The sequence below is a fragment of the Scyliorhinus torazame genome, chromosome 2, assembly GCF_047496885.1.
Source record: "Scyliorhinus torazame isolate Kashiwa2021f chromosome 2, sScyTor2.1, whole genome shotgun sequence".
In the NCBI taxonomy this organism is placed as follows: Eukaryota; Metazoa; Chordata; class Chondrichthyes; order Carcharhiniformes; family Scyliorhinidae; genus Scyliorhinus; species Scyliorhinus torazame.
The window spans coordinates 273343323-273363291 of record NC_092708.1 but is presented as its reverse complement, the minus strand read 5'-3'; the positions used below and the strand labels follow the sequence as shown (position 1 = coordinate 273363291).

At 45.8% G+C, this 19969-nt stretch overlaps 1 protein-coding gene and 1 non-coding gene across 3 annotated transcripts in view; one reads left to right on the top strand and one right to left on the bottom strand.

Annotated features, from left to right (window-relative positions):
- The window catches only part of LOC140398684 (codanin-1-like), a 185795-nt gene that overhangs the window by 5395 nt on the left and 160431 nt on the right, over positions 1-19969 (bottom strand). For both annotated transcript variants that reach the window (XM_072487669.1, XM_072487679.1), the window contains 4 exons: positions 12928-13006; positions 11489-11649; positions 5588-5695; positions 3839-3902 (listed from right to left, as the gene is read on the bottom strand). In XM_072487669.1, the coding sequence (XP_072343770.1) occupies positions 3839-3902; positions 5588-5695; positions 11489-11649; positions 12928-13006 (412 nt within the window). The remainder of the gene's footprint in view (positions 1-3838; positions 3903-5587; positions 5696-11488; positions 11650-12927; positions 13007-19969) is intronic.
- Positions 6854-7042, top strand: LOC140408104 (U2 spliceosomal RNA). The gene has a single exon (XR_011940028.1). It is a non-coding gene; the product is annotated as a U2 spliceosomal RNA (small nuclear RNA).

Here is a 19969-nt window from a genome sequence, read left to right as displayed (position 1 = left end):
TTCTAGGGATGTAGAGGAAAGGATGGCGAAGATGATTCTGGATATGAGCGAAAGTAACAGGGTAGTTATTATGGGAGACTTTAACTTTCCAAATATTGACTGGAAAAGATATAGTTCGAGTACAATAGATGGGTAGTTTTTTGTACAGTGTGTGCTGGAGGGTTTCCTGAAACAATATGTTGACAGGCCAACAAGAGGCGAGGCCACGTTGGATTTGGTTTTGGGTAATGAACCAGGCCAGGTGTTGGATTTGGAGGTAGGAGAGCACTTTGGGGACAGTGACCACAATTCGGTGACGTTTACGTTAATGATGGAAAGGGATAAGTATACACCGCAGGGCAAGAGTTATAGCTGGGGGAAGGGCAATTATGATGCCATTAGACGTGACTTGGGGGGGAATAAGGTGGAGAAGTAGGCTGCAAGTGTTGGGCACACTGGATAAGTGGGGCTTGTTCAAGGATCAGCTACTGCGTGTTCTTGATAAGTATGTACCGGTCAGACAGGGAGGAAGGCGTCGAGCGAGGGAACCGTGGTTTACCAAAAAGTGGAATCTCTTGTTAAGAGGAAGGAGGCGGCCTATGTGAAGATGAAGTGTGAAGTTTCGGTTGGGGCGATGGATAGTTACAAGGTAGCGAGGAAGGATCTAAAGAGAGAGCTAAGACGAGCAAGGAGGGGACATGAGAAGTATTTGGCAGGAAGGATCAAGGAAAACCCAAAAGCTTTCTATAGGTATGTCAGGAATAAGCGAATGACTAGGGAAAGAGTAGGACCAGTCAAGGACAGGGATGGGAAATTGTGTGTGGAGTCTGAAGAGATAGGCGAGATACTAAATGAATATTTTTCGTCAGTATTCACTCAGGAAAAAGATAATGTTGTGGAGGAGAATGCTGAGCCCCAGGCTAATAGAATAGATGGCATTGAGGTACGTAGGGAAGAGGTGTTGGCAATTCTGGACAGGCTGAAAATAGATAAGTCCCCGGGACCTGATGGGATTTATCCTAGGATTCTCTGGGAGGCCAGGGAAGAGATTGCTGGACCTTTGGCTTTGATTTTTATGTCATCATTGGCTACAGGAATAGTGCCAGAGGACTGGAGGACAGCAAATGTGGTCCCTTTGTTCAAAAAGGGGAGCAGAGACAACCCCGGCAACTATAGACCGGTGAGCCTCACGTCTGTAGTGGGTAAAGTCTTGGAGGGGATTATAAGAGACAAGATTTATAATCATCTAGATAGGAATAATATGATCAGGGATAGTCAGCATGGCTTTGTGAAGGGTAGGTCATGCCTCACAAACCTTATTGAGTTCTTTGAGAAGGTGACTGAACAGGTAGACGAGGGTAGAGCAGTTGATGTGGTATATATGGATTTCAGCAAAGCGTTTGATAAGGTTCCCCACGGTAGGCTATTGCAAAAAATACGGAGGCTGGGGATTGAGGGTGATTTAGAGATGTGGATCAGAAATTGGCTAGCTGAAAGAAGACAGAGGGTGGTGGTTGATGGGAAATGTTCAGAATGGAGTACAGTCACAAGTGGAGTACCACAAGGATCTGTTCTGGGGCCGTTGCTGTTTGTCATTTTTATCAATGACCTAGAGGAAGGCGCAGAAGGGTGGGTGAGTAAATTTGCAGACGATACTAAAGTCGGCGGTGTTGTCGATAGTGTGGAAGGATGTAGCAGGTTACAGAGGGATATAGATAAGCTGCAGAGCTGGGCTGAGAGGTGGCAAATGGAGTTTAATGTAGAGAAGTGTGAGGTGATTCACTTTGGAAGGAATAACAGGAATGCGGAATATTTGGCTAATGGTAAAGTTCTTGAAAGTGTGGATGAGCAGAGGGATCTAGGTGTCCATGTACATAGATCCCTCAAAGTTGCCACCCAGGTTGATAGGGTTGTGAAGAAGGCCTATGGAGTGTTGGCCTTTATTGGTAGAGGGATTGAGTTCCGGAGTCAGGAGGTCATGTTGCAACTGTACAAAACTCTGGTTCGGCCGCATTTGGAGTATTGCGTACAGTTCTGGTCACCGCATTATAGGAAGGACGTGGAGGCTTTGGAGCGGGTGCAGAGGAGATTTACCAGGATGTTGCCTGGTATGGAGGGAAAGTCTTATGAGGAAAGGCTGATGGACTTGAGGTTGTTTTCGTTGGAGAGAAGGTTAAGAGGAGACTTAATAGAGGCATACAAAATGATCAGGGGGTTGGATAGGGTGGACAGTGAGAGCCTTCTCCCGCGGATGGATATGGCTGGCACGAGGGGACATAGCTTTAAACTGAGGGGTAATAGATATAGGACAGAGGTCAGAGGTAGGTTCTTTACGCAAAGAGTAGTGAGGCCGTGGAATGCCCTACCTGCTACAGTAGTGAACTCGCCAACATTGAGGGCATTTAAAAGTTTATTGGATAAACATATGGATGATAATGGCATAGTGTAGGTTAGATGGCTTTTGTTTCGGTGCAACATCGTGGGCCGAAGGGCCTGTACTGCGCTGTATTGTTCTATGTTCAAGAAAAAAAAACGTTTTGCTGTTGAAGACTAGTATAGCTGTGCCGTAGTCAGATCATAAACTCTGGAGTGGGATTGAAGTAAAGGACAATCTAGGCTGACCAGTGATGCACTGTCAAGAGCTGCTGACTTTCATTAAATAGATCATGTCTGCCATCTTGAGTACATATAAAGCAGGCTTGTCCAATGTGCAGCCTGAGGGCTGAATGCGACCCATAAAGCCCCTGTATGTGGCACCGGAGCCAATTTTCAAAAGGCTGGTTAAACAGGCAGGCTAAATGGAAGAATTTACATGGTGTTGTTCCTCCAATCACAGGTTGTTCCTTTCCCAGGGGTCCTGTTCAGAGGCTCACTAGTCAGCAGAGCCTCAAGGAGCAGCAGACACCAGCAGAACAGCAGAAATGGGTTTGGGGCTTGGGGAGCAGGCCCAGGGCAGAAGTTCTGTGCCCAGGCATGCTGGAGGTACTGGCATCTGGGTGAGTGAGTGACTGGAGGCTGTGAGAGAGAGAGAGAACGAGAGCAAGGGGCAGGAGAATTGAGAAGGAGAGCGAGGGCAGGACTTGAGAGACAGGGATGGGGTGAGAAATAATGCAAGAGGCAAGGGTAAGAATGCAAGGTTGGAATGTGTCCATACGTCTTTCTCACTCCTAGTATCAGGGTTCTCACCTACCATCATGCATTCTCGGTGGTTAAAGAGTGATTTAGAAACATTCTAATACTCATCTTTTTTTTTTTGTTCAGCAAGTTGTTTCTTTCCATGTCTGTTTTTTAAATTAAATTCATCTTTAATGTTGTGCCAAATTTTATCTTTCCAAAATTTGCTCATTGGCCCCTGAAGTGAGAAAATATTTTGCTATTTGGCGCTCACACAGAAAAGGGGTGGACAAGCCTGACAAAGCATTCTACAGTACAATTCAAAAGAGAAGCAAGGGAGTTCTCGGTGATCTGGGCAATGTTTATCCAGCCAAAATAAAACAGACATCATTTCTTGGATTGTGATTTCTGAAGCTTCATGGAACGCATATTGGCTGTGCTGTTTGTATTCTGTCCCTTTCATATAAAAATGCTTCATGGGCTGTGAAGCACTTTGGGATGTCCTGAAGATGTGAAAGACGTTATATAAAAATGCAGATCTTCATTCCTTTAGTTTGCAGTTGGTTACAACATACTCCGCGATAGTAAAATCAAATAAAACATTTTCCCACTGGATAATAATTACAAATATATTTTTAAAATCATCTGTCACATCAGCATCAATGCTACTGTTTTGTTTTGTAAATGCACCACTATTTGTACATGGAAACAGAAATAGAGTGAAAAAGTTTTTCCAATTACTTACCTAACAAAGAAGCAAGCTCTACAGTGTACTTGGCAAGGGCCTGTTCAATTACTGGACAAATGTACTGCAAAAGAAAAAGTCAGGGTTCACCAAAAGTGAAGTGGTCTATGCCAATCTTTACGCTCTGTAGGAGTCTCCTCCCACCCTACTTCAGCATAACGTCCTGACTGCTTTCTCCCTAATGTACTTATCTGGTTTCCCTTAATTGCATCTCTGCTATTCACTGGAATGATTCCTTGTGGTAAAACCTTCCACAATTCTAACCCAAAATCCGTATTGGATTTACTGACCATCTTCTACTTGATGTGGAGGTGCCGGCGTTGGACTGGGGTGAGCACAGTAAGAAGTCTTACAACACCAGGTTAAAGTCCAACAGGTTTGTTTCGATGTCACTAGCTTTCGGAGCGCTGCTCCTTCCTCAGGTGAATGAAGAGGTATGCTTCTGGAGCATACCTCTTCATTCACCTGAGGAAGGAGCAGCGCTCCGAAAGCTAGTGACATCGAAACAAACCTGTTGGACTTTAACCTGGTGTTGTAAGACTTCTTACCATCTTCTACTTGTCATGGGAGTGTCCCATTAAGAAATGTTTTTGTCTTATCACATGGCTTCAGTGATGTCATTGTGTGGGTGGCTCTGTGAGGTTTTACTTTCGCTTTGAGTTTGGACTGGTTTGAACTGCATAGGTTGAAAGAAGTGTTTCTCTATTTTAATTTTAAAAGCGGTTTCCAGACTGCTTGATAACTTGAGATCATTGCTTTCTGGAAGGAATTCAAACCTGCTGTTTGGAAAGGGGAACAAGAACCAGTCTTATACCAGTGAGAATGCAGTGTGCTGGGCCACACCTTTGAAAAGGGGTTTCTGGTTTTACTTGGATTTTGTTACTGAATTGGAACATTTAAGGGGGAATTCACGAAGGGTTATACACAGATTATTGTAGCTGTGTGGGGTCCTTATGTTTGTAGTTGATAAAAATTCATAGTGTGTGTTTATACAAATGTTAACAAAGTAATTAGAATAAGACTTGTTTTTTGATTAAAAGAGCCTAAGAACTCTGTTGAATCACACCTGAAAGGCAGGCTCTTGTGCTCATCCTTGCCAAATTCAACAAACCAGTTGTAGGTCAGGTGAACTCCATGATATACTTTGGAGTTTTCTAAACCCTGGCCTATAACATACTTAAACCAGTATCACTTCTGTAAATCTTTTTGGCACCTTCTCTAATGCTGCAATATCCATCACAAAATCTAAGATCAGATCTGTGTGCAGTACTTCAACTGTGGTCTAGCCAAGGACCGACACAAGTTTTCAATTCTTTTACTCTAGATGTGAAATGCTGATTTAAGTTTGTCAAATAAATTATTAAATTTGAGAAACTAGAACATAATTGCCATAATGCACCTCGTGGTATGATTCCTTCCCACCCCCGCCAAGTTGATTTTTTATATTTTATGCATAATGAATGCAGACCAGCTTTGACTCTTCTTTATAATATTGACCTATTCCCTTCCACACACATTTTCCTGCCCAGGAACTATGTCAGCTGCAATGCTGATTCAAGACACCTTGAAGTGACCTGCTCCAACTTGCCATAGCAGAACGAGACACCAAGAGTGATACCAGCCTGGAGTCTCCCCCAACTAATTCTTACAGCAGTACGACTAAAATTGTCAATGCACTCAACAGGAACCACAGGCAAGGTCTTGGGAATGTATTCTATTAAATTAAAGCATTTGAATAAAAAAGCACACCTGTCTACATCTTAATGTTTGGCATAACCTTCTTAGTAAGTCATCAAGATGTTTGTGGTCCACTGTTTCATCACTGTGCTTAGGACCCAATGTAATACTTAACAGCTCCTATGAAAGGGACAGAATACAAACAGCAAATTAGGCTATAGGTTTCCAAACCATGCCAACCAGAGATTTCAGCAAAAACCTATGACTTTAGAAGATATTACATTCCTTCGTCTAAGCATCAAACTGACTGAATTATTCAGTGTCCAATGCTTAGGTCCTAATTTGCTCAGATAAGGAACTAAGGATAAAACTGAATTTGTGACCCTTCTGTATTTCACCATTGCTGTTCACTACAATAATTTCCCGCACTCTCTGGGATACTGTCCCAGGGTCACCAGAAGCCCTCCAGTTGCTTGGCCAAAGCTTCATACTAGGTGTAAGGCCAGTGAATGTCAGCATAAAATTTGAGCACAAAGAGCATCACAATTAAACCTCCTTCCTTAACCCAATGTCCATGCATGATTTCCAATTCAATAGGATTAATTGAAGGAACTTTGGTCGATCTTTCTATTCCCACCATTATCCCAACAAACAGCCTTTATTTAATATGCAGCTGGGTTATTGTGCACTTACCCATCAAGGTCGCCTCAAAAGAAATGATGCCCATTCTCAGGAAACAGTGCTTTGCTGTGGAAAGCAGTTCAAGCCCTGCTGTTTTTCCAGACTGTATCGACAAATAATGTCACCACTGTGAGGGAAGGAGGGTCTCACCTCTGTGGTATGTTACAACGTGCCCAGGAGTCCTCAGCATCATGCAGAGGGAAATACTGCGCACAGAGTTCAGTCATATGAACAAGACCAATAATTTGAGACAGGACGTAGAATAATTCCACTACTGCAATTGGCCTTTCAATAGCGTGCGCAAGGAAATGTTTTCCACACATTCGCACTCCAATTGCACAAGACATTAGCGCGGAAAGACTCCAAACTACTTATCATAGAATTCCTACAGTGCGGGGGGATTCTGGGGGGGGGGGGGTTTGATCTTAATAATGGATAGGGGCGGGTCAGGCTGTATGATGATGGTGGATAAGAAGGGTGGGAGGGATGAGAGACCCCCAGTTAGGATAGTCATGTGGAACGTGAGGGGGTTAGGAGGTCCGGTCAAGAGGTCAAGGGTACTTGCGCGTCTTAAAAGTTTGAAAGCCGATGGAGCAATGCTGCAGGAGACTCACTTGAGGGTGAAGGACCAGGTGAGACTTAAAAAGGGGCTGGGTTATCACTTCTCGGCCTTTTGGCTAAGATCAAGTGTCTGTAGATTGAGACTTTGGTTCAGGTCTGGTCTCTTGGGGGGGACCATGAATTGGATTCAATTTGAATTAGTTTTTTGGAGCAGGCGAGGAGCTGGATTAGGGGTTCGCCCCTGACCCACACTCTGAGCCCTGGCTTGGTAACTCAGAAAAGGTAAAATAAAAAAGGGCTGGGTTAGCCAAGTGTTTCATTCTGGATTTGATGGAAGGGCTCGAGGGGTAGCGGTAATGGTCAGCAAAAGAGTACAGTTCCAGATGGAGAATGTGGTTGCAGATCAGGGGGGTAGATATGTGATTGTGACAGGGGCGCTGGAGGGGAGGTTAGTGGCGCTGTTAAGTGTATACGGTCCCAATTGGGATGATGTGGGATTCGCAAAGGTGTTAGGGGCCATCCCCGACTTGGACACACGCGAACGATAGGCGGGGGGACTGGAACTTGGTGCAGGAGCCAAGGTTGGACAGGTCACGGCCGTGCTCGCTGGTCCCATCACACGTGGGCGAAGGCGTTGGCTGGGCTAATGGTGGAAATGGGAAGGGTGGACCCTTGGAGGTTTCTGCACCCGAGGGAACGGGAGTACTCATTTTTCTCAGCAGTCCATAAGGTATACTCGCGGACCGTCTTTTTGTGGTGAGGAAGGCTTTGCTGGCTGGGATTAAGAGGACAGAATACTCGGCAATTGCAGTATCAGATCATGCTCCGCATTGGGTGGATATGGTACTGGAGAAGGGGTAGCACAGAAGCCGGGGTGGAAATTAGATGTGGGACTGTTGGGGGACCGAGGGTTCTGTGACAAAATTGAAAAGGTAATTGAGGAATATGTAGGTTTCAACTGTATGGGTGAGGTGTCAAAGGCAGTTGTCTGGTGGTGGTGAGGGGTGAGGTGATCTTGTTTAAGGCCAGGGTGGACAAAAGAGGAGAGGTTGGAGTGGCAGAGGCTAATAGATGAGATACTGGAGGCAGATAGGAGTTATGCAGAAGATGGAAAAGAGGAAGGAACTACAGGCGAGCTTTGACCGACTATCTACCAGGAAGGCGCCAACTGAGGCGAGCAAGGGGTGCAGTTTACAAGCATGGAAATAATTATGTTAGCAGGTCAGCTCCGGAGGGAGGCAGCGGTAAGGGAAATTGTTCAGGTGAGGGACAGGGCAGGGAGGTTGGTGGTGGCTCCGGATCTGATTAACAAGGTTTTTGAGGAATTCTATGAGAGGTTGTACAGGTCAGAGCCACCTGGGGAGACCAGGAGGTGGAGGGATTTCTAGATGGATTGGAGTACCCGAGGTTAGGGGAGGGGTCAGGGCTAAATTAGAAGGAGCGATAGTGGAGCAGGAGATAAAGGATGCGATTGGGAGGATGCAGTCGGGGAAGGTGGTAGGGCCGGATGGGTTTCCGGCGGAATATTATAAAAAATTCAAAAATAAGCTGGCACCCCTGATGGTGGGGATGTTTGAAGAGGTGATAGGGAAGGGGGTGTTGCTTGGGGCAGGCACCGATTTCTCTGTTGCTTAAAAAAGATAAGGACCCGACGGAGTGTGGGTCGTATAGGCACATATCACTTTTAAACGTGGACGCAAAAGTATTGGCGAAGGTACTGGCGGGTAGGCTGGAGGAGTGCCTCCCAAAGGTGATAGGTGAAGATCAGACGGGGTTCATGAGAGGAAGGAAGCTCTTTTCAAATGTTAGGAGGTTATTGAACGTGGTTATGGCACCGGCGGAGGGGGAAGGAAACAGAGGTGGTTGTGGCATTGGACGCTGAGAAGGCGTTTGACCTGGTAGAATGGGGGTAGTTGATGGCAGTTCTGGAGCGGTTTGGGATTGGACCAAGATTTGTGAACTGGGTAAAGCTACTATACAAGGAGCCGAGGGCGAGTGTTCGCACAAACAACATCAGCTCAGAATACTTTTCTCTCCACCGTGGGATGTCCTATGTCCACCCCCCCCTGCTGTTTGCACTCGCGATTGAGCCGTTGGCCATCGCATTAAGAAGTTCGGGGGTATGAAAAGGAATAGTGCGGGGAGGGGGGGGGGGGGACAGAGCATAAGGTGTCCTTATATGCCGATGACTTGCTGTTATATGTGTCGGAACCGAGTGTGTCAATAGGGGGAGTATTGGAGCTGCTTTGGGTGTTTGGGTCTTTCTCGGGGTACAAGCTAAATCTGGACAAGAGTGAGTGTTTTGTGGTGTCTCGGCCGGGGGTGGGGGGGGCTGCCATTCTGTAGGGCAGGGATTCACTTTAGGTACTTGTGGTGCAGGTTTCCAGGGAGGGGGGGGGGGGGGGGGGGGGGGCTCCGCAGGTACAACATTTCTAGTTTGGTGGGGAGAGTGAAAGCTGAGCTGGCAAGATGGGGTGGTCTCCCTCTGTCACTGGCGAGACGGGTACGGGCAGTTAAAATGAATGTGTTGCTACGATTTCTGTTTATTTTCCAATGCCTGCTGATTTTCCTGCCAACGGCATTTTTCAGAGAGATTGAAGGAATGATTACCTCGTTCATATGGGGAGGGAAGGTGGCCAGAGTTGGAAAGGTGCTGCTACAGAGGGGAAGACAGACAGGGGGTTTGGGTCTTCCAAACCTGATGTATTATTACTAGGCGGCGAATTTGGAGAAGGTGCGGAGTTGGGTCAGAGGGATTGATTCCCAATGGGTCAGAATGGAGTAGAGTTTGTGCAGTGGGTCGGGATTGAAGACACTAACAACAGCACCGCTCCCGATGGCCCCGGGGAAATACGCAACGAGTCCAGCAATAATAGCTTCATTGAGAATGTGGAGGCAGTTTCGCCAACACTCCGGGTTGGGGGAACCACAGATTTGAGCCAGGGAAGTGGGATGGAAATTTTCGGAAATGGGAGGAAAAGGGGATTAAGACACTAAAGATTTGCTTCTTGGGGGTCGGTTTGCAAGATTGAAAGAGCTGGAAGCGAAGTATGGGCTGGAGCTGGGGGAAATGTTGAGATACACACAGGTTCGAGATTTTGCCAGAAAGGAGATACAGAGCTTCCCGGTGGAACCGGTCTCCACATTGCTGGAGGAGGTGCTGACGACAGGGGAACTGGAGAAGGGGGTAGTGTCGGCGGTTTACGGAGCTATTTTGGAAGAGGAGAAGGCACCACTGGAAGGGATCAAAGCAAAGTGGGAGGAAGAGTTGAGAGAGGGTATGGAGGAGGGGTTCTGGTGTGAGGTGCTCCGGAGAGTGCGCGAGGTTGGGGCTGATACAGCTGAAGGTGGTATATAGAGCACGCCTCACAAGGGCGAGGATGAGCCGATTCTTTGAAGGGGTAGAAGATGTGTGAACGTTGCTGGGGGCCCCTGCAAATCACGTTCATATGTTTTGGTCCTGTCCAAAACTGATGGATTACTGGAAGGAGGATTTTAGGGTAATTTCTAAGGTGGTGCACATGAAACTGGACCCGGGCCCTTGGGAGGCCATATTCAGGGTGTCGGACCAGCCGGGGTTGGAAACGGGTACGGAGGCAGATGTTGTAGCCTTTGCCTCGTTGATCGCCAGAAGGCGGATCCTGATGGGGTGGAGAGCAACCTCTCCACCTTGTCCCGGCATGGCAGGATGAAGTGTGAAGGGAAGGATGGAGGGGTTCTACAATTCATGGGTATTATTCATTATGCACTTTCAAGAACTGGATAACATCGAACATTAGTTGCGGGGTGGTGGTTGGGAAGGTTGGGGGGAGGGGGGCTGTGTGTGTTAATGGTGACTTATGGGTGATTCCGGATTCCTTTTTGTCATTTGTTTATGTGAACGTGCGGGTTAATATTTGGGGGTTGGTGGGAGGATGGGATCGTTGTTATTGATATGGGGATTGACATATTCGTTCCTGATTATTGTTTATTGTTGGTGGGTGTAAATTTGGGAGAAAATGTTAAAAAGGAGAATAAAAATATTTATTTTTTAAAAAAAGAATCCCTCCAGTGCAGAAGGAGGCCATTCGAGTCTGCACTGACCCTCTGAACGAGCACCTTACCCAGGCCCACTTCCCCTCCCCATAACCCCACCTGACTTTTTTGAACACTAATGGACAATTTAGCATGGTTAATCTACCTAACTGCACATCTTTGGACAGAGGGGGAAACCAGAGCATCCAGAGGAAGCCCACGCAGACACGGGGTGAATGTGCGGACTCCACATACAGTCACCCAAGGCCAGAATCAAACCCAGGTTCCCTGGCTCTGAGGCAGCAGTGCCCCACTTTGCTGTATGCACATCAGTTCAAAACGACCAAAGATCAATCATGCTCCTCACAGCATCAGGCTAAAAAGTCCTTCCAGATAAATCTCATCCCAACCGACTGATCTCAATAAATTGCGAAATTACATGCCACAAAAATTAACTTGCAGAAAACTAAACATTTCTCATAGTCTCTTGTAAGTTTGTGGATGCAACGTAGAAACTACACAAAAAGATTCCCACATACACATTGAATTTATTCGACTTGTAGAATTTATTTGACTTGTAGAAATTGATATGGATTAGGATGCTCATTAGAAAAACCTCAGGGTTGCTTTTTTACTAACATCTTTTTATGCAACTGCATTGAATATTAAACAAATTTTGCATTTCTATCACATTTAATCAATGGGAATGTAACATACCTTAAACTCACTGGCTATCTGGGAGGGAGGTGGGGCATTGTGCTTACACTCTGGTGAGCAATTCCTTAGTGCTCCAGGAACCTCACTCGCATTTGTCGATTGCACTGTTTGAGATTTCTTCAGTCTGTCAAAACCAAGCTTCACTTCTTTTCTAATTAAAGCTGAGAGTAAAATAAAAGAAGAAAAACCTGATCTGGAATGCAAACTACCACAGGAGTGCAACCTCAAATTATATTTTACACAACATTCTCCTCTTTGTCCAGACACATCGCACAAATGGAACATGCATTCATTATTCACCATTAGAGGATACATTCAAGGCAAGCTCTCTCAGTGACTGGGGCTGCATTCCTCACTCAGTTGGACAAAGAATGTTGAAACTAAGAATCAACAAAGTGACCTTAAAATAATCTTTGAATAAGATACGGTGCATCATGTATAAATACATCACTTGGTCTCAAAAGTAATTGTTCGCAACAAGTAGACAGTAAAAATGTTGACCCACTGTGACTGCATCCATTCACTACAGACCCTGCTGTGGAACAAGGTTAAGGTTGTCTTCGTTGTGGTGAGAGGAAAGCAAGTCAAAGAGACTCTCAAACCCAGCACCATCCCACAGTCTGCACTGCACTAGAACAAGAGAGAGGGAGTAATCAAATATAGGAATAAGAGAAGGTCATTTACCTTCATGAGCTCGTTCCGCCATTTGATGAGATCATGGCTGATCTGTGATCTTACTTCCCATATCCACCATTGTCTCAAATAATTAAAACTTTTGATTAATGTAAATTTAAATCCAAGATTGATAGAGTTAACAATTCATCTAGCAATAATTGGCATTTGTGGAAAAGAGTTTCAAATTTCTATCATCCCTTGCACGCAAGTGTTTTGCAACTTTACTCCTGAAATGTTGGGCTCCAACGTTTAGACTATGCCCCTCAGTCCTAGACTCCCTCAACCAGCCAAAGTAGTTTTTCCTCGATCTACCTGATCCATTCCTCACAATATCTTGAGAACTTCAATCAAATCACCCCTTCACCTTCTAAGTTGTTTTATGGAGCCAGAGACTTTTCCCCAGGGCGGAAATGGCTGGCACAAGGGGACATAATTTTACGGTGATCGGAGGAAGGTATAGGGGAGATGTCAGAGGTAAGTTCTTTACACAGAGTGGTGGGTGCGTGGAATGCACGGCCAGCGGAGGTGGTGGAATCATTGGGGACATTTAAACGACTCTTGGACAGCAGTAAATTGAAGGGGTATAGGTTAGGTTAATCTTAGATTAGGATAAATGGTCGGCACAACACCATGGCCGAAGGGGCCTGTACTGTGCTGTACCGTTCTATGTTCCATAACTGAGACCACTGTGGACTGCATGGTGCAGCTGCAAAACTTTCTAGTCATCCTGCACAAAAGCACATCTTGGTTATGCTTCTCTGTACCTGTGATATTGGCTGAAAGCCACGTACAAGCTTTTTCGGTAGCCAGGCGGCTTGCAATGCCTTCGGCTGTTCTTAGCACCTATTTTAAAAAAGCATAATTACTTACAAATATTACCATTGATCCAAATAGCAGAAAAGCAACTCAAGTGCTTCACAAAAAGTACAGCAGAGGGACAACACCAAGAGGTGGAGACGGAGCACTCCAGAGATGAAGAAACAAATGTGAGTGATAACGATTTAGACACAATGGAGTGAGGATAGACAGTGAGAAACAGTTCCTAATAGATACCAATACTGGCAAAGCACCGCCAACCAGCGTCAGTCTAACCCTGTCAACAGTAAGTAGGCTGCACTTCCATATGATTTCACACACATTCCATATCAAAAAGACATAAAGTTTGTAATGAGTTGGATTTCATGTAGAGAAGAACTTGAGAAATACAGTGTACAAAAAGAGAGTTATGCTAAATCACTGGTTATTGTGGAAAATTCTGCATAACTTCTGGAAGGATGTAGAGCGCTTGGGGACGACGCAGCAGAGTTATTGGAATAGCTCATGAGGTGAAGGACATCAGTTACTTGGGGAAATGGGGCCTTTCTCCTGAAAGTACAGAAGATTGAAATCAGGTTTCATAAAAGTGCTGAAAATTTTAAGCAGTTTGATAAGAGTTGATAGGGTGCATTTATTTCTGCTGCGACACTAGGTCAGCGTTTTTCAAACTTTTTTTTACCGGGACCCACTTTTACTAAACGGTGGAACTTCGGGACTCATGTCGTCCGATGGTTGCGACCTATGCTGGCTGACGTTAGCGATCCATGCCGCCCAACCTTCGCGACACACCATTATTGCTTACCTTTAATTACAGGTGAGCCTGCTTGGCCCTTGCTTGCTTGGTCCTCACAAACTCACTTGCTTCGTCATTCAATGCTACATTTCTGCTGAGCGCTTCAGCTGACGATTTAAGTTCTCGCTGCATCCTTTGAAAAAAATCAAGGGGTTTGTCCTCGAACTCGCCATGCTTAGTCTTCAAATGTCTTTCAAAATTTGAGGGTTTTAAACTTTAATTTGCCAATACATCCTTGCATTTAACACATATGGGTTTTGCATTGGCACAATAAAGCCATACCTCAAGAAAACATCTTTATACTGCTTTGTCCCCAATTTCAGTTTCTTCTTAATGGGTTGTTCACCTGAGGCCCTGGAGCTTTGCATACAGCTCACACCAGCACTGCTTTGTCCTGCCATGGACTCGTTCTGAGAAGCTCTCTCCAGCAGGTTCAGTTGCGAGATCCTGGCCTGTTGGTGTCTCTGGCCCGATCTTCCTTATTACAAAATAATCCATCTTCAGTTTTTCAGTCCTGCTGCTTGCTGGCAGCTACAAAATGGAGGAATATCTCCTCCATGATTTTGCGCCCAAAGCGTAGTGTATGTGCCAGGCAGGTGACCTTCTCTCTGCCGCTGCCTGAAAGACTCCATTGTTCATATTTAAAGGCCGCTCACGGCCGACGTTTTTTTTACTTTGAAATTTTATTTCCAATACCTGATTTTTCCACGTTTATGACTTTTTACTACTGAAAATTAAACCATTTCAGTTGAACATGTGCAATCTTACATTAACACAACTTTGTTTTAAATATATACACATTTCTTTAGAAATTTACACAAGTATAGTAAAAAGTACAATCTTGTTTTTATTTGACAAATTATGACTTTAGATGAGATGAAGTAACCTGCCAAACACAATGTCACAATATTTCTTACTGGTTCCACTGCATTGCACTATCCAAATATCCATGTCATCTTCTCCATTCTCACCAAAAGCACTTACTTCCTGGTTTCCAGAGCGTGGCGACACAAAATGATTACTTCTTCCAGTGCTGACATGTGCCAGTATTGACTGGCCTCGTTTGATCGGTATTCCTGGCTGACAAACCTGGTCTGGCTTCCCCCTCACTGTCCAACAGCTGCATCCATCCCAGTCACAGGCTGCTGACCACTTCCTGACCAGTATTTCACGGCGTGGGAGTGCAAGAGGGCGTTGTGCCGGACGTTGAGCAGCTTGACCACAGAGCCGCAGGTCGACGAAATAGGAGTAGGCCTCTCGCGCCTTGGGAGCCTGCTCCACCATTCATGATCACCAACTAAACAGGCTGTTCCCACCGTCTCCCGCATCCTTTGATCGCTTTCATCCCAAAAGCTAACTTATTCTTGAAAACATACAATGTTTTGGCCTCATCTACTTTCTTTGGTAGCGAATTCCACAGGCTCACCACTCTCTGGGTGAAGAACTTTCTCCTCATCTCAGTCCTAAATGGTCTACCCCGTATCCTCAAACTGTGACCCTTGGTTCTGGGCTCCCTCACCATTAGGAACATCCTTCTTGCATCTATCCTGTCTAGTACTGTTAGGATTTTATAGGTTTCTATGAGAACCCCTTCATTCTTCAGAACTGCAGTGACTATAATCCTAACTGACTCAACCTCGCCACACATGTCAGTTCCGCCATCCCAGAAATCAGTCTGATAAATCTTCGCTGCACTCCCTCTACAGCAAGAACATCGTTCATCAGGTAAGGAGATCAAAACTGCACACAATATTCCAGGTGCGCCTCGTCAAAATATCCCATCTCCTGTACTCAAATCCTCTCGCTATGAAGGCCAACATACCATTTTCTTTCATGACTGCCTTCTGTACCTGCATACTTACTTTCAGAGACTGGTGTACAAGGGCAGCCTGGTCTCGTTGCACATCCCGTCTCAATTTACAGCCATTCAGATAACAATCCACCTTCCTGTTTTGCTACCAAAGTGGATAACCTCACATTTATCCACATTATACTGCATCTGCCATGCATTTGCCCTCAGCTTATCCAAATCTCTACATCCTCCTCACAGCTCACCCTCCCACCCAGCTTTGTGCCATCTGCAAATTTGGAGATATTACATTTAGTTCCCTCATCTAAAAGATTAATAAACATTGTGAATAGCTGGGGTACTAGTACTGATCCGTGTAGTACCCCACTAGTCACTGCCTGCCATTCGGAAAAAGACCCGTTTATTCCTACTCTGTTACATTTGTCTGCCAACCAGTTCCATCTCAATGCACTACCCCCCAATCCCATGCGCTTTAATTTTATCAGGCAAGTGGCTAAAGCAGGAAAAAGGGATAAGTGACCATAAAGCACAGAATCTCTAAGAACTCAATAGAAAAGCAATAATCTTGCAACTATTTAGCAAGAGTAAGTTCCAGCTCACAACGGCAGGTGGCAGAAGTAGAGAGTTATGGATATTGGTGGAAAAGCACACACAGATTTGCACTGAGTGCTGAATTTGTTGCATTTGAGTGCTATAGTGAGTTCGGTGACTGAGGGAGTATAAGGTTTCATTTTTATCTAAAGTCTAGTCTTTCATTTATTTAGTTAACTAACTTAAAAGTTGCTGTTTGGTTTAGAAGAATGTGAATTTTCAATCAGCTTTAAACAAAGGTTCTACTTGTAGGTACTTGCAGCTGGAGCTTGTTAATCAGTTAATTGGATGAGGCCAGTTTTCAGAGGCTAGATTCACAGTATAAAAGTGATCCACCGACAGTGCAGACTTTGTTTGTACTGAGTGCTGAATTTGGTGCATTTGAGTGCTATAGTGAGAGTTTGGTGACTGAGGGAGTGCTGAATTTGGTGCATTTGAGTGCTATAGTGAGAGTTTGGTGACTGAGGGAGTTAGGTGAGGAGGGAGTAAAGTGCTCCTTTCATTTCGTTTCCTACATTTCCGCAAAGAGCGAGAACGGAGCCAGGAGTTTACAGAGAGTGCAACTGACTGGGAGCAGAGTCGGAGGGCGGAGGTCCAGTTGGTCCACAGGGCAGCTATATTCTGTAAGGTAAGAGGGAATGGAGGCTAGGCCAGTTGCATGCTCCTCCTGTAGGATGTGGGTGGTGAGGGATACCACCGGTGTCCCCGTTGACTATACCTGCGGGAAGTGCACCCAATTCCAGCTCCTCAGAGACCGTGTTAGGGAACTGGAGCTGGATGAACTTCGGATCATCCGGGAGACAGAGGGGGTTATGGAGAAGAGTTACAGGGAGGTAACAACACCCAAGGTACAGGACAAGAGTAGCTGGGTTACAGTCAGGGGAAAGAAAACAAACAGGCAGACAGTGCAGGGGTCCCTCGTGGCCGTTCCCCTTCAAAACAAGTATACCGTTTTGGATGCTGTTGGGGGGGGGGGGGGGGGGGGGGGAGAGAGAGATGACCTACCGGGGGAAGGCCCTAGCGGCCAGGTCTCTGACACTGAGTCTGGCTCTGGGGCTCAGAAGGGAAGGGGGGAAAATAGAAAAGAAATAGTAATAGGAGATTCAATGGTTAGGGGAATAGATAGGAGATTCTGTGTTCGCGAGCGAGACTCCCGGAAGGTATGTTGCCTCCCGGGTACCAGGGCCAGTGATGTCTCGGATCGTGTCTTCAGCATCCTTAAAGGGGATGGTGAGCAGCCAGAAGTCGTGGTGCACATTGGTACCAACGACATAGGTAGGAAAAGGGGCGTGGAGGTAATAAATGAGTTTAGGGAGTTAGGCTGGAAGTTAAAAGCCAGGACAGACAGAGTTGTCATCTCTGGTTTGTTGCCGGTGCCACGTGATAGCGTGGCTAGGAATAGGGAGAGTGCGCAGTTGAACAGGTGGCTGCAGGAATGGTGTAGGAGGGAGGGCTTCAGGTATTTGGATAATTGGAGCGCATTCTGGGGAAAGTGGGACCTGTACAAGCAGGACGGGTTGCATCTGAACCAGAGGGGCGCCAATATCCTGGGAGGGAGGTTTGCTAGTACTCTTCGGGAGGGTTTAAACTAATTTGGCAGGGGAATGTAGTCCAGCAACTAAGGTAGCCGATATTCAGGACGCCAAAGTGTGTAGTGAGGCAGTGGGGAAGGGAACACTGACAAAGGAGAGTACTTGCCGGCACGGAGATGGGTTGAAGTGTGTATACTTCAACGCAAGAAGCATCAGGAATAAGGTGGGCGAATTTAATGCATGGATCGGTACTTGGGACTACGATGTGGTGGCCATCACGGAAACGTGGATAGAAGAGGGGCAGAAATGGTTGTTGGAGGTCCCTGGTTATAGATGTTTCAATAAGATTAGGGAGGGTGGTAAAAGAGGTGGAGGGGGTGGCATTGTTAATTAGAGATAGTATAACAGCTGCAGAAAGGCAGTTCGAGGAGTATCTGCCTACTGAGGTACTATGGGTTGAAGTCAGAAATAGGAAAGGAGCAGTCACCTTGTTGGGAGTTTTCTATAGGCCCCCCAATAGTAGCAGAGATGTGGAGGAACAGATTGGGAAACAGATTTTGGAAAGGTGCAGAAGTCACAGGGTAGTAGTCATGGATGACTTTAACTTCCCAAACATGGAGTGGAAACTCTTTAGATCAAATAGTTTGGATGGGGTGGTGTTTGTGCAGTGTGTCCAGGAAGCTTTTCTAACACAGTATGTAGATTGTCCGACCAGAGGGGAGGCCATACCGGATTTGGTACTTGGTAATGAACCAGGGCAAGTGATAGATTTGTTAGTGGGGGAGCATTTTGGAGATAGTGACCACAATTCTGTGACTTTCACTTTAGTAATGGAGAGGGATAGGTGCGTGCAACAGGGCAAGGTTTACAATTGGGGGAAGGGTAAATACAATGTTGTCAGACAAGAATTGAAGTGCATAAGTTGGGAACATAGGCTGTCAGGGAAGGACACAAGTGAAATTTGGAACTTGTTCAAGGAACAGGTACTACGTGTCCTTGATATGTATGTCCCTGTCAGGCAGGGAAGAGATGGTCGAGTGAGGGAACCTGGTTAACAAGAGGTTGAATGTCTTGTTAAGAGGAAGAAGGAGACATATGTAAGGCTGAGGAAACAAGGTTCAGACAGGGCGATGGAGGGATACAAGATAGCCAGGAGGGAACTGAAGAAAGGGATGAGGAGAGCTAAGAGAGGACATGAACAATCTTTGGTGGGTAGGATCAAGGAAAGCCCCAAGGCCTTTTAAACATATGTGAGAAATATGAGAATGACTAGAGCGAGGGTAGGTCTGATCAAGGACAGTAGCGGGAGATTGTGTATTGAGTCTGAAGAGATAGGAGAGGTCTTGAACGAGTACTTTTCTTCAGTATTTAAAATGAGAGGGGCCATATTGTTGGAGAGGACAGTGTGAAACAGACTGGTAAGCTCGAGGAAATACTTGTTAGGAAGGAAGATGTGTTGGGCATTTTGAAAAACTTGAGGATAGACAAGTCCCCCGGGCCTGACAGGATATATCCAAGGATTCTATGGGAAGCAAGAGATGAAATTGCAGAGCCGTTGGCAATGATATTTTCGTCCTCACTGTCAGCAGGGGTGGTACCAGGGGATTGGAGAGTGGCGAATGTCGTGCCCCTGTTCAAAAAAGGGAATAGAGATAACCCTGGGAATTACAGGCCAGTTAGTCTTACTTCGGTGGGAGGCAAAGTCATGGAAAGGGTACTGAGGGATAGGATTTCTGAGCATCTGGAAAGACACTGCTTGATTAGGGATAGTCAGCACGGATTGGTGAGGGCTAGGTCTTGCCTTAAGTCTTATTGAATTCTTTGAGGAGGTGACCAAGCATGTGGATGAAGGTAAAGCAGTGGATGTAGTGTACATGGATTTTAGTAAAGCATTTGATAAGGTTCCCCATGGTAGGCTTATGCAGAAAGTAAGGAGGCATGGGATAGTGGGAAATTTGGCCAGTTGGATAACGAACTGGCTAACCGATAGAAGTGAGAGAGTGGTGGTGGATGGCAAATATTCAGCCTGGATCCCAGTTACCAGTGGCATACCGCAAGGATCAGTTCTGGGTCCTCTGCTGTTTGTGATTTTCATTAATGACTTGGATGAGGGAGTTGAAGGGTGGGTCAGTAAATTTTCAGACGATACGAAGATTGGTGGAGTTGTGGATAGTGAGGAGGGCTGTTGTCGGCTGCAAAGAGACATAGATAGGATGCAGAGGTGAGCTGAGAATTGGCATATGGAGTTTAACCCTGAAAAGTGT